At 39.2% G+C, this 13,730-nt stretch overlaps 1 protein-coding gene and 2 long non-coding RNA genes across 7 annotated transcripts in view; 2 read left to right on the forward strand and 1 right to left on the reverse strand.

Annotated features, from left to right (window-relative positions):
• clec16a (C-type lectin domain containing 16A) overlaps positions 1-13,730 on the reverse strand; it is a 42,497-nt gene that overhangs the window by 3,971 nt on the left and 24,796 nt on the right. For 4 of the 5 annotated variants that reach the window (XM_037087775.1, XM_037087776.1, XM_037087777.1 and 1 more), the window contains 4 exons: positions 6,319-6,470; positions 4,785-4,989; positions 3,607-3,777; positions 1,469-1,606 (listed from right to left, as the gene is read on the reverse strand). In XM_037087775.1, coding sequence (XP_036943670.1) covers positions 1,469-1,606; positions 3,607-3,777; positions 4,785-4,989; positions 6,319-6,470 — 666 coding nt within the window. The remainder of the gene's footprint in view (positions 1-1,468; positions 1,607-3,606; positions 3,778-4,784; positions 4,990-6,318; positions 6,471-13,730) is intronic. The other variant, XM_037087778.1, reaches the window with a different exon arrangement.
• On the forward strand, positions 1,616-2,616 carry LOC119013345. The gene is made up of 2 exons (XR_005072733.1): positions 1,616-2,058; positions 2,381-2,616. It is a non-coding gene; the product is annotated as an uncharacterized LOC119013345 (long non-coding RNA).
• On the forward strand, positions 3,667-6,304 carry LOC119013344. The gene is made up of 3 exons (XR_005072732.1): positions 3,667-3,802; positions 4,088-4,179; positions 5,948-6,304. It is a non-coding gene; the product is annotated as an uncharacterized LOC119013344 (long non-coding RNA).

Consider the following 13,730-nt stretch of genomic DNA (forward strand, 5'->3'; position numbering starts at 1 on the left):
TAGAGGAAGTGTCTGGGGTGAGGGAAGTCTGGGTGTCCCTGCTCAGACAGCTGCCCCCACGACCCGGCCCGGATAACGCGGAAGAAGATGGATGGATGGATGAACATTTATTGAAAAGTAGGTTTTCACACATGAGGAATTTGCCTGCTGTTTTGGTAAAAATAAAGTCAGAAACTGAAACTGTGGGCTGGTAAGTGGTAAGTAAGAAGTGTAGACAAAGAGGCACACGGTGGACACACAACATATGACGCTAACATTAGCAGAGCAGCAGCAGCAGCAACACTGGTTTGTGTGGGCAGAACAACAAAATAAACTATGGACTACAATGTTAACTACTATGCAAGCATACTTACATTGTAAGAGTGTAATGGTGCAGTTTGGAAGACACAACAAAACTGTTTTACAATGACCAATACATATTCGACAAACTTAGAACAAACTACTGCATGATCGGTTGTAGGTTCATTATGGTCTGTAACCCTGTCTCTGAGATGTAAACAAATAACATAATTATAGAACAATTTACTTGAGCGACAGTCAAGATTTGAAAATGCTGGTTAATTTAAAATGTCTTGTCTCAGTGGAATATTCTTTTGGTTTTAAAACAAAGCTTCTTTCCAGCAATGCTGTTTACAACAAGAACATTAGCTGTAGTTATGAAGCCATTCAGAAAGTGTATCGAACACTCAGAGTACATACAGAGGCACTCAAACATAAAGTAAAGTTCGTCTGGGGAACTGAACAGCTTATCTGCAACATTTAGTCATATTTGTGTCATTATGTTAAAAAAAAAAAAGAAAGTTTAACAGCTCATCAACCACATAAAGCTGCTCAGTAAGTGTGTCATTCTTAAAATGAAATAATATTAGAGTCCTTGGGTTCAGCTACATCAATCAGATACTCCACTTTCATAAATTCTCATCTGCACAGGTCAAACTTTTACCTGCTCTGCTTCAGTAGAGCAAAGGTGAAAATGATTGTCAAAACAAAAGAATGTGTCACCCTGAGCCATGGAATCAGGAATATAATTGCACCACATGATGTACATCTGAGTAGTTTAACAGGTTCTCTGGAGGATAGAATGTCATTATTTACATTCACAAAGAACAGAACACAAACTGACATTCTATATGACCCTGTGGTAGAGGAAGCACAGAGACACTCATTCGCTCCTGTGTCTACTTCTTATATACCAACAGCTCAACTGACACCGCTGGAAACTATTTGGTTTATGTGGTGTGTGGGTGTGTCTGTAAATATATACGTGGCTGTACCATAGTTACACCCAAAGCTCAATGTGTAAAAGACGTGTGTGTGATGTACAGCGCAGATACACTGTGTTAAACACACCTCAGTGCCATGAAGAGCTAGTCCACTCATGACAGTTACTCTGCCGTCTGCTATGACGTTATAATGTGGCGTCTGTGCTTCTCCATGTGTGTGTTTATGCATGCTGTGTGAGCGCTACCTGTGGGGCTCTGGGCTGATATAGTGCTCGCAGTAACAGAGTCACATCTTCCTGTGCTCCCACTCCCACTGGAGGGAGGTGAGGGGGAGGAGAGGGGCGAGGGACTGTGCTGCGACACGCAGTGAGCCACTGCGAAACCTGGAGATGGCGCACATGGACACAGACACACGCAGAGAGACACACCCATGTGTTACCATTTCATTCGGCCCATATCTACCCCGCTTTCAGATGATGAGTGACCCATTTCAAGGGTTTTTACAACGACTGACGTACAAGAAAACACATAATAAAGTCACAAGTCTGGATTATTGTGTGGCACACAGTATATACACACAAATGCATTTTATTTCTTGTTCTTGCGTGTTCTTAAATGTGCTTAATTTTGAGAGAAAGATGTGCTCAAAAGGTTTTCACAGGTCCCGTTTTCTGCTCATTTTCAGCTGCATTCTTTTATCTAAATGTTTTAATGCTCAAAAACTTTTTTTCTCATACATCTAGTCCACTGCTGCAGCACCTCTATTCATCTCTTCCCTTTTCTTGTGGCCCTCGTTCTGAAAAGCCCAGGCTGCCATGATTAGCAGCTTTCGCAGGTCTGTTCAGGCACCACTGAGTTTCTGCATCATCTCTGCTGGTATTTTTGCAACCATGGCTGTGCTGAGGACAGTGGCTGTACAGTTGTGACATCATAACCTTATGGAAGTCCAGACAACTTGTTTGAAAGCACAGTTTCTGAAAATGGACTGAGTACATTTTTCAGTGGATTGAGCATTTTGATTAATTTATACCACACCTGCTTTATAGTCTAAAAAAAAGTTTTTACCCAAAGCACATAAACATTACTCAGTGTCACTATGAAGGACAACACAAGCATTGTGTTTTTCTAAACATATTTAGTAAATGTTGTCTCTAAAGGCAGGAACACACCGGACCAACCGTTGGACACCTGAAATGTTTGGAGAGAATCGGACGACGTTGGGAACAAATATGTTTGTGTATTCAGCTGCGTCGGAAGCTTTCACAGCCGCGTGGATGTTGGCTCCCACTGAGCATGCAAAGTCTGAGGAGGAGGGCTGTCGGACGTCTGAGCCATTGGATTCTCTGATTGGTGGTGTACCATCGAATCAGCGCAGTGTGTGGGAGGGGCGGAATACTCTGTGCGCTTTGTTTTTTATGCACTCCGTTCCGTCATTTCTTGTTTTCACGTTTTCATGTTTTCATGTTTTGCAGTACTGGCACGAGACTAGCTGTTATGTCCGTTCAGGACAAATTAATTTGTGCTTGCTGCATGTTTAGTATGCAGCCGTTTTTATCTGAAATAGTTAAGTTTCGTTTTGATCAAAAGTAAAGAGAGTTGCGTGCATAAGCCTCGTTTACAATTCACAACACGAGCACCACCCGCTTATTGCATCTTGTGCAAGCGCAGAACGTACACACTACTGTGGAGTAGGCAGCACGTTGAAGCAGTGTGTTTCAATGCAACTTTTCTGCCGAACGGGTCAGACAAGAGGCAACTGAGTGGATCGGAGAGTGGTCAGATAAGGCAGTTGGACGTCTGGGCGGTGTGTGGGGGCCTTAATAGAAGCTTGTTATCATAGTCACACTGATAAATCTAAAGGATTTCAGGACCTTCACATTTTTTTAAATGTATTTCCCCTTGCTGAGTCCAACAAGGCCTCCTATTCAGAACTGCAGCAGGTAATATGAACCTGTGGGTAATAGTCTAGGAGGAACAGACACAGGGGAAAAAAGTAAAGTATGCCTCAGATAACACTATATTGTACGGTATTTCATTTTAAAGAAAATGCATGAATTTCACAATCAGAAGCAAGATCAGTTGTGGAGTTCTATTTCTGCACAAAACCTCTGATCTAAGTCTCCTGATAGACATAAGTCTGACTCACTGTTACACTTCCACACTGAAGATTAAATCATAAAACCCATTTCCACTGATATTAGACCGCAATTTGTTCTGAGGGTCACACAGCTTTCTGAAACGTATCTTTTACAAGATTCAGAAAATGATTAAAATTACAATTACCTGTCCCTTCATTGACTTGTATTATATTTCTCATAAAGTATCCAGTGTTTGTCAACACTGAAGGCTGAAGCAGTATGTATAGGGAGTGGACTCTGGTCACCTGGTACTTTATCCACAGAGGCGAAGACTGATCTATTGGCGGTGGGGTCGTTGGGCGCCCGTCTCGACTGCTCGTAGAACCGGAAAGGCAGGCCGCTGGGTGAAGCGTTGGCTGTCTGGCCGAAACCCAACACCTCTGTTGCACTGGGCTGCACAGGGAGGTCCAACAGAGCTGCGTACAGAGTGGAGTGGAGAGTGTGAGAGGGAGACAAACACAGCACCACCACAGAATCAAACTTTGAATTTAGTGTTTTTCTGTAATCTCACTCTCTCAAGTCCAAAACTTTCATAGAGCAACTCTGACAGAGAGAAGTGTTTACCTTCATATTTGTCCTAACTATGATTGCCTAAAAAATGCGTATGTGCGTGTAACAGCTTTTCTGTTAGCAGCCGTTATTTTGACAGGACTCACATCCTCTCGACTTTAAAATGTTGCCAATTCAGCAAATATCGTGTCAATACTTTTGTGTGCAATTCTACAGAATGAGACCATCTGGAGGGGAAGTCCAAGTGGCTGATGGGTAAATCCATACGTCTGTCAGTGAATACACATAAGGAAGAACCAGCTTTTTCGGTCAGTTGAAGAATGAATGAGTACATGTTAAGCTGTGGTTGAAAACAGAGGAACTATCATGGATGACAGAATAGCAAGAAAAAGATACAAGACATGAAACTAACTATATAAGTAGAGAATATGGTGGAAGCGATATTTTAGAAGTTACATGTGCGTGAATAATAAGATTTAAAGGACAAGAGAGGAAGGACATTGTCTGATTCAGAGAACTAAAAAGACGCTCTAAATAAAGAGGTTAACCAACACTTCTGTCGGACAGTAGTTTCACGATTAGTAGTAATAATCAAATATATAGATTTTCCCTTTTTCATAATTCTTTTAATCTATGGGGGCTTGATCATTTTGTTGAAGACTTGCTAAAGATGAGGTAAAAGCAGTGCTAGCTGCACAGTGATGAATACTTCTGTTTTAAAGTGTTTTAGTCATTGCTTTCTGTTCAACATTTCATGCGATTTCTTGTAAAAACTACTGTAACTACTTTGAAACACTTTCAGCCACTGTGAGTAAAAGACCGGACACCCTGCTCCTCTGTGCAAAAGGGAAATGGGGAATTCTGACCAATAAAGTGTGGACGAGAGCCTTAAAAGCCTTTCTGCTCCTCTAACCTGCAATCCTCTGCATTTTCATGCGTCGGGCCTGGATGCGACCCTTGGCCAGCCTCTGCTTGGCGATGATGCAGCGGATGTGGTCAGCGAAGATGAAGTTGGCCTGCAGGATGGGCAGGGGCTTGGCATGGGGGTTGGAGCTGGGCTTGTGGATGACGATGTTCAGTGCTCTGCTGTCGTCCTCAACGCCAGAAACCTGCATGTCCTGTTGAGAGAGGGAACAAAGCGTGGGTTAGAGAGACTTGACAGCAACGGGGAGAGACAGAGATGTGAAGAGAGAGGAGGAAAACAGAGAAAATGAATAAGAAGAAAACAGTGGGAAAAAGATTTTAAAAAAGACAAAACTAACAAAAAATAAATACAGAATAAATTAAAGGATAACTGAATGAGATACAAATAGATACAAAGTGAGAGACGACAGATAAATGGACCCTAAATTAGCTTTTTTTCACAAGTTCACACCAGGGAAAGTGCTAAGCTACAGCTTAAACTAAAACAAACAGTGAAAAAATTTGACTCAGGTTAAAACTAAATAAAAACAACACCTTGTAAGAAAAACGAAATATTGATGGTATCGTCTCATAACAAAACTAATTAAAATAATATAAATTAGCAAAAATGTATATCAGATTTTTGTTGTTGTTGTTTTGTTTTTTTTTTTGCAATGAGGTATAAAAGCTTAATTTAAGTTTTGCATAGATAAATTAAAGTTTAAGCCTGTTTGTGCTCCATGTATTGAAAACATACAAATATATCAAATAGAAGCTTTAGTAGTGCATGCTCTGAATTTGCGTCTGGAGCAAATAAACAGAAGCAAGAAAGCTGCTGAATTCTTGAGACAAATAATATGATTTGCATCTCAACATTACATATTCAACACTTGGGAAACAGGCAGACTCTTCTCTGTTGGTTTAGAATCAGTGTAATTACAGTAAACTAAAACTGAAACTAAAACAAAGACACGCAGCTGAAACTTTGGCTGAAACAAAACAAAATGGCACCAAAGCTTCTCAAATACATCTGAGAATGAATCAAAGTATCATTACTTTGGTTCACACCCAAAGACAGGTTTAACGTAAACACACAGCATGACCAAACATGCCTATACTCATTAACATACCAATATGATATTGTATGCTCTCTCTCTCATGGTATATTTCTAGCATATCTTCCCTGGAAAATGATATGAAGCACTCAGGAAACAACAGAAATAAACACCCGATAAAAGAAGAAGGGAAAAAAACAATAGAAGAGAAAGAGGAAGAAAAACAAGGAACAAGAAATCTAAGAAAGAGAAAAACAAGGAATCGCACAAAGAAAGAAGAAACACTAACGAAGGCATGTAAGGAACAGTGAAGCCTGGATGAATCGTCGCAAATAACAAAGGAAATTAAAAAAAACAAAGCGTGTGTGAGGAAGAAGTACAACCGAGAAATAACAGAATGATAAAAAAAAAAATCCTTGATTTTAATGACTGAACACTTTTAGCACAGAGGACAGCTGAACAGATATGAACACAACACTTTTCTCTTACTTGCAGAAGGCCGGCAAACTTGACGACACCCCATCCGAGCCGTTTGGTTTCCGGTTCCACCAGACTCATCTGGTACACATCTACGGCGAGGAATCTCTGGGCCTGGCCGCCATCTTTACTGACCACCATACAGGCTATGAGGTCACTGTTATCTGAAAGAGAAATGACAATGTCAATGCACCGCTGAGTCATTCAAGTCCAGGTTTGACTGAATATGTGTCACAGGTACATTTGTGACCTTAAGGAAATGCAGTATCACCTTTTAGGACCAAATGTTCTGCATTTAAACATATGAGATATTCAGTTTGCATAACTGGAATAATTAGTTAGTGATGTAAGCAATGTAAAATAGTCTTGTTGGCCTATCCTCTAATGGAAGCAGACCACAGATGTAAGTTGCTGCATCGACACAGTAGTGCTTTGAGCTAAATGCTAACACCTGAATGCTATCATGTTCAAAATGACACTGTTAACGTGTTGTTGTATACCAGGTATAATGTTTATGATGTCCACCATCTTCATGTAGCATGTTACAGCATATATGCAGGAATCCTGAAGTTATATTTAATACCTTTTAAGACCTTTGTTTCCATACAGTTTTAACCGGTTACATCAGTTACACAATTTAACCTGGATTTACTATATAATGACAGCATAATAATATACCTGAGCAGAATGTATGGAGAATCACACGTTTGAAGAAGTTTTTTGTTTTTAACTGTAAACCCAAACAACTAGTGAGTGACCCCCATGTGCATCAATCTGTCTTCCACTGAGCAATAACTTACATAACATGTTTCCATGCAAAATACATCCATGTTGTGAAACACATCCACATTGTGCAATATCCCATTTAATCTCCTGTGCAGTAACATCTATTCTGCAAATTTTTTTTTTCCACATTTATTGCTGTGGATCACAGTTTTAATTATCCAACAACTACATTCAAAATACTACAGCAATTCAGGTGCAATAACACAAATGTTCAAATGAATATTGAGTTGTATTTATTTATTTTCTTATTCTAGATTTTATTCTAGTATTGTATTGTTTTCTACCTTTTATTTGGCTGTAGATGTTTGTATATTGTGGCTGTTATTGGTCCTGTGAATTTTTATATACAGATGTTTTATATCAGTATTTGTGTCTTCCTTTATTGCACTGATCAGGAGCAGCAATCCCAATTTCTTTGTATTCTGCAAATTGACAATAACAGCTTTTTGTTATTTTCCAACAGGCTCTATGATAGACTTGTCCACTTTATTGAGGCAATCATGTAAAACACTTATTAGACATACAGTAGTGGTAGTACAGAGTCCTGCAGACATGCAACGACCATCATTTTCTTATTGCACAACAGCATTTAAATTAAAGAGAACAGAATTTCTTTCACTGCATGGAGTCGCAACATTAGGAATACTGTGGTTGTGCATTTGTAAAGACATAATGAGTGATGGTGTGAAACACTGTGCAATGTTTTATAATTGTCACTGTGACATATGAATGAATCTGTACAGTATTTATGACAAAGTCATTGATAATAACAATGACTCTTCCGCAAACACACGTTGGTGGATGATATAGATTATGGCTCAGCCCCAATGCACACAAACTGACTGGCAACAAAATTCACACTCATTCACTGTCCAGGGGAATCAGCTGTTTCGCTGCATATAGCATGCCGGGATACATGGCAAGCTGACAGCTTGATGGAACGCCTGTGTGCCAAGTTTGAAGCCGAAGCACCAATACATTTATGAACAGCATGTGTACAACCAATAAACCTGAAAAAAAGATGGCGGGTCATCACGCGGGTCATCACGTCACCAAGTCTTGCTTTGCCGCCCGACTGTGGTGTATTTAAGTGTGTATTTAAGTCCATGGGACATACATGGAGAAACTCTCCAAAACCCAACATATCTACGGTATACAACTTCTATCACTTTCCAAATTATTGAATATTATGACAAAACAGGGCTATTCCGACTTGATTATCTTTGACAAGTCTTCAATCAATCTGTGTATAAGAGCCATTGCTACACAAAGGCAAAGAAAAAACAACGCATCGATCGTAAAAAAACAAAAAAAAATCTTCTGAAGATAATCGACATAGATATGTTGGGTTTTAGTGTGTTTCTGCATGCATCTCCCATAGACTTTAATACATCTGTCGTACAACAACCCTTCTTTCTGCTTTTAGGGATTCCTTCAGTTCGACCAGGAAATACCAATGTTAAAATAATGATCAATGATCCCAGTTGATAATGCAATGCAAGGGGTGAAGGTGAGTTTTGAGCCACACCCACAGACACACAGTTAGTCATGGTTACATTAAGGGAACGTTTAATGAGTCATATAAACCACATAGAATGACAATGCTAAAGCTTCTACAGCCCACTTCTGCTTTAAGTTACGAATGAAAACAATGATTCATCTTCTTAAGAAAAACATCGGTGCAACACCCAACATGGCTACTGGCGTTACTGGTTATAAAATCTGGCAAAATCTATAAGATAAACAAGAACTGACAACCAACATTGTGACGAAAGACTGGAAAGAAGAGTTGGGAATACAAACAACAACAAAAAAAAAGAAGAATCGAAACAGGTGTTTAATGAAATTTACAAATCTACCAATCCGCTTGGAAGGAATATGCTTGTAAAATAAATAATGAGATACTTCTTGAACCCCAAATCATTTCTGAATATAAAAGATCAGGTTCTCAGTGATGAATTGTGGTGATAGTAATGCAAATTATTTATGTATCTTCTATTAATGCAAAGTGTTATATATTGGTTATACGTTTATGTTGATAGAAGAGTGTGTATATTTTAACGGCAACATATGTCATACTGGGAAGACCTCTAGCTGTTCTCAGTCAAGATGAAAAACACCCACTCAGAATCTTGAAAATGGTGGGAAAACAAACCCTCCAAATTTAAGAAAACAGAAAAGTATGACTCAAGAATTAAAATTAATGGAGAGCATGACTCATAAAATACGGAATATGGAAGAGAAAAGTCGGAGTATGGATGACAGGAAACTATACTTTCTTATGACCATTGTAATTACCTTACTTTTGTGTTACCATGAATTTAGCAGGTAAATACCTGGTAATTAAGGGACTGTAAAAGACAGGCTTACCAGATATGAGTATATAGGTGCGTTGGTATGAGTATGAATACAGTATACGCGTATGTCTACAAGCATCTATGTGGTTATATATATGGGAATATGTAGGTGGGTATGTACATACAGACATACAGAAATAAGTGAATGTACTTATGTTAATATATCAGCTACAAGCACCTGACAGTTATAACTCAATTATCTTAGACAGCATCTCCTTAACCTATTTCTATCCCCCCCATTGTTCCTTTTATATTGTAGATTTGTGTGTTACTTAATCATTTGTTTATTTGTTTCCACCCCAGTTTTGACTATTGTGTCCACACACACACACACATATTGATACAGCAGCGACAGACTGATTTAACACTTGAAAGGACAAAGAAGTCCATATTTCTCCCACATGTCTAGGGTGATGACAAACAGTAAGCCCACACATGATCAGCTTAACTGCAGTGTAGCACTGCAAAGCAAACATGAAATGTGGAACTAATGCTGACCTGATTTGACACCACTGGTTTTGGTTTAAAAGATCACCCACCCTCACTGGCTCTAGATGTAAACTAGTAACACCACACTGACGCACAACCTTCTGATAAACTTCTCTTTCTCTTGTCTCACTCATGTCTCTTCCAGTGTAAAACATTCTTGCTCTCTGGTTCCTTGATTTCTATTCTCAAGAACTCTGACCAACTCATCATTAGACTTGTGTGACTAATGGGGTGCATTACAAATTGACTGGATCCATTTCCTCGAGTAACCTTATTCAGTTAGTATGTTTGCTCTGGCAGAACTTATTATTTTTTTCCCAATTTTTGGTGTTTTTCTTGAGGCCAGACAGCTGCTGATGAACACACAGTGGTCTGTAGTTTCAATCATACACGTCCGGTAATGATTTTCTCTGTAACAGACACTCGGGGGTTGCCAGGAGCTCGGTTTTACCCACTGACACGGTGAATGGTGAAAAGCACCTGCAGCTGGAGAGGTAGTCCCCGATTTACTCTGGCAGCACCTAGGCTGACAGACAACTGGTCAGAGACATGAGGGGAAGTTTGATGGTTTGAATCCCCGGACCAGCTGGGAAAGAACCCTCCCACCCCCAATTTCTACTTAACTTCTGATTACAGAGGTCAAGCTGCTCAGTCAAAAACGTCATTCAATAGATGACAAGTCAACTCTATCCAGTAGCATTTCTGGAATCACAGTTTCAACCTCTGACCTTGTTTTGAAAGTACTTTCAAACAGGGAAGGACCTTTCTATGAAAGATTTAGTTTCATGAGGTACAGCATGTTTCCAAGTATACACTCAGCTCATTTCAGAAGACAGACATTCAGAAGAAAATAAATATTGGTGATTAAGCAACTATAATGATTGGTTTTGTGTCTGAAGGATGTGCTTCTGTGACATGTGATGACATCAGGCCAGTTTCGCCATGATTAATCATTTAGCAGATGTGCTGCCGATGCTATTTATTGCCCAAATTCTTCAGAAGTGTGGTTCTTTTCATCAGTCTTTTTTTTTTTTTTTTAACATCCTACCAGACAGTGCTGTGCGCAGCTGCAAGTCTCAACTCTTTGTGTAACACTCCCTGTCCCCGTAAGCACTCACTTGAGCTATCAAGCGTCCCCAATTATCCTGCCAGGCTGCATTAACAATACTGAAGGTAGGCAATAGTGTGACTGTACTCACTCGTGCGGTTAAAATCAAGTGACTCAAGTTTAGTTTCCAGCCTCATATCTCCTCAAGAGAAAACTGGTCACACTCGAGTTCTGTGTTCTTTAGAAATATACCCCAAAATTTTCAGATTCTTCAGAATTTACTTTTCCAACAACAGTGATATTTCACTTCCAAATACCTACAAGAACCATAAACAAGGCAAAAACAACAAACAAACAGCCAAACAAAGTCTAACGAGGCATTCACCTTTTTAAGAGAGCACAATAAATAAGTCCATGATCTAAATCAATCACAAAATACGAAACTCCACTGCTGCACTCCACATCCAACTGCAGAACTTCCATGTTAACACTATCAATGTGAATTCATGTCTTGGCATGCTCCTGTTAGTCAGGACAAGGTACAACTTCCTGTAGTGAGAAATGCAACATCAGTCACTCAATCACTTGCAAGACCATCTCTGCAACCACAAGAAAACTACTCCAGGTACAGGTACAGGTACAGACATCAACCAATCGCCAGAGGTTGTGGTGAAATGGAGGTGGTGACAGCCTAATGGTCAGAAAATTTGTTTCTGTGGTTGGAAGATTGCAGGTTTAACTTCCCAAAGCCATGAGGAAAAACCCTCAAACTTGCCACACTTACCCTGTAAGAGTGTGTTCTTAGTCAGCCACCTAGTTTAAATGAAAGTGACACTGACAGAAAACCCTACAACAGAATTGTTTGGTTTTTTTTAAACTTTACATGGATGGAGTTTAATGCAAGACAGATTGCCTTACTTACTAACTTTAAGACACTCAGAGATTGATCAAAAGAACTTTGAGATAAAAACTTACTGGAATGAAAGTCAAACCTGATATAATAGCTCTTATAGGCTATCTTTACCCAAATCTGCCACAGCCTCTATCAACAGACATTTAGGATCCTGAAAACAGTCACAGTTTCAACCTCTGAGTTGGATTTGAAAGCGAGGCTGGCGGGGAGACATTTGGTTTCGACAGGTGTGTTTCCATCCGTCTGTCAAAGGATTTCTTGAGATCACCCACCCTCAACCCAAAAGAGGGGAATAAAGAGAACTTTGGGGTGCGTTTTCCTCACCAGGCTTTGGGAAAAATGAAAGTAGACCTCTACCACATAAATACAGTCATCCCAAGAGAGGAAAGTCTTTCAAAACCAGGTCAGCTGTAGATATCAGATTAGCTGTTCCACACAAAAATGAGTGGAAAAATGATATTGTTGATATTCTAATACAGACACTTAACAGATCTCAACAGGGGATAACAAATCAAATCAGAAAGCATGAAGGATCTGAGGGCACGCTGCTGTATCACTGCTTTGATCCGTTCAGGTTAACATTATTAATAATTCAGCAAAAGTGTTTCCAAAAAGCCCCGAATCTGCAGCTCAGTCATCACAGATGATATGATAACTCTTAAAGGCTGCGACTACCAACATTTGCCACAGCCGGTACAGTCATCACTGCTAAGTAAACAACTCAGTGGAATTTACAATGAACTCTTCTCTTCATCTGTTCTTCTAAGAAGTGATTTAAAATGGTACACCAACGCCATCTGAATAATCTGATATCGTAAATAAGATAAAAAGACAAGAAAAAAAAAAGTGGTGCAAGTTATATTAGATTTTACAGAAAGTTTCTTAAATTGTCATCCTTGCAGTCATATTACTGATGAATACAGTAGATGAATGATATATCAATGACAGAACCGGTGCAAATACAGAGTAACAGAGTGAAAGAGTGACAGAGGAGAAGAAAACAGAATGAACAGATGAGGAGAAAGGCTTTTCTTTACTTGCATCATAAGATACAATTCATAGATACTGTATGATTTACTATCTGATCTAGGGAATATGTAGTGAAAAGATATCTCTCTCTCTCTTTCTCTCTCTCTCTCTCTCTCTCTCTCTCTCTCTCTCTCTTTCTCTCTCTCTCTCTCTCTTTCTCTCTCTCTTTCTCTCTCTCTCTCTCTCTGAGACGTTCTGTTTATTAAGGTAAACTTGAAATGTAAAACAGAATAGGCTCATTTCAAATGAGAGGTAGACTTCCTGTCTATCTCCAATACCAGTTTTACACTAAAATTAGCACGAAATATGCAAGTTTTGTTTTAAAAACTGAGTAAACCTACTAAAAATAAGCATTGGACTTTTTCGCGTCTCCTGGAGACGTTTTTCTCCCACATCATTACCAACACGCCGTGAAAAAAAGGATAGTATTTGATGTTATACCTCATCAAACTTGATCCAGAGGATGTTAAAACAGGTTTTGAAATGTCTTACTCACTAAAATTCTGTATAAGACAGATCTCGCTTCTTACTCAACTTCCTTAAGAGTTGCACATGTGCAGTTATGATCAGGCAGTGAAAGAGCACATTACAATGCAGCATAAATGCCCATTATACACATTCACATTGAAGACAAAAGCTGGATACTAGCGAATGTTAGTGGGGTTTTTTGTCCAGTATGAAAGGGGTTTAGCTGAAGAAGCCATGAGTGAACTGCTATGGCCTATATTGTATTCTTTCCTTCATTATCATTAAGTTGTATACCATCATAATAAACAAATTATAACACTAATATAAATGTGTC

Source organism: Acanthopagrus latus, chromosome 23 (genome assembly GCF_904848185.1).
Source record: "Acanthopagrus latus isolate v.2019 chromosome 23, fAcaLat1.1, whole genome shotgun sequence".
Lineage (NCBI taxonomy): Eukaryota > Metazoa > Chordata > Actinopteri > Spariformes > Sparidae > Acanthopagrus > Acanthopagrus latus.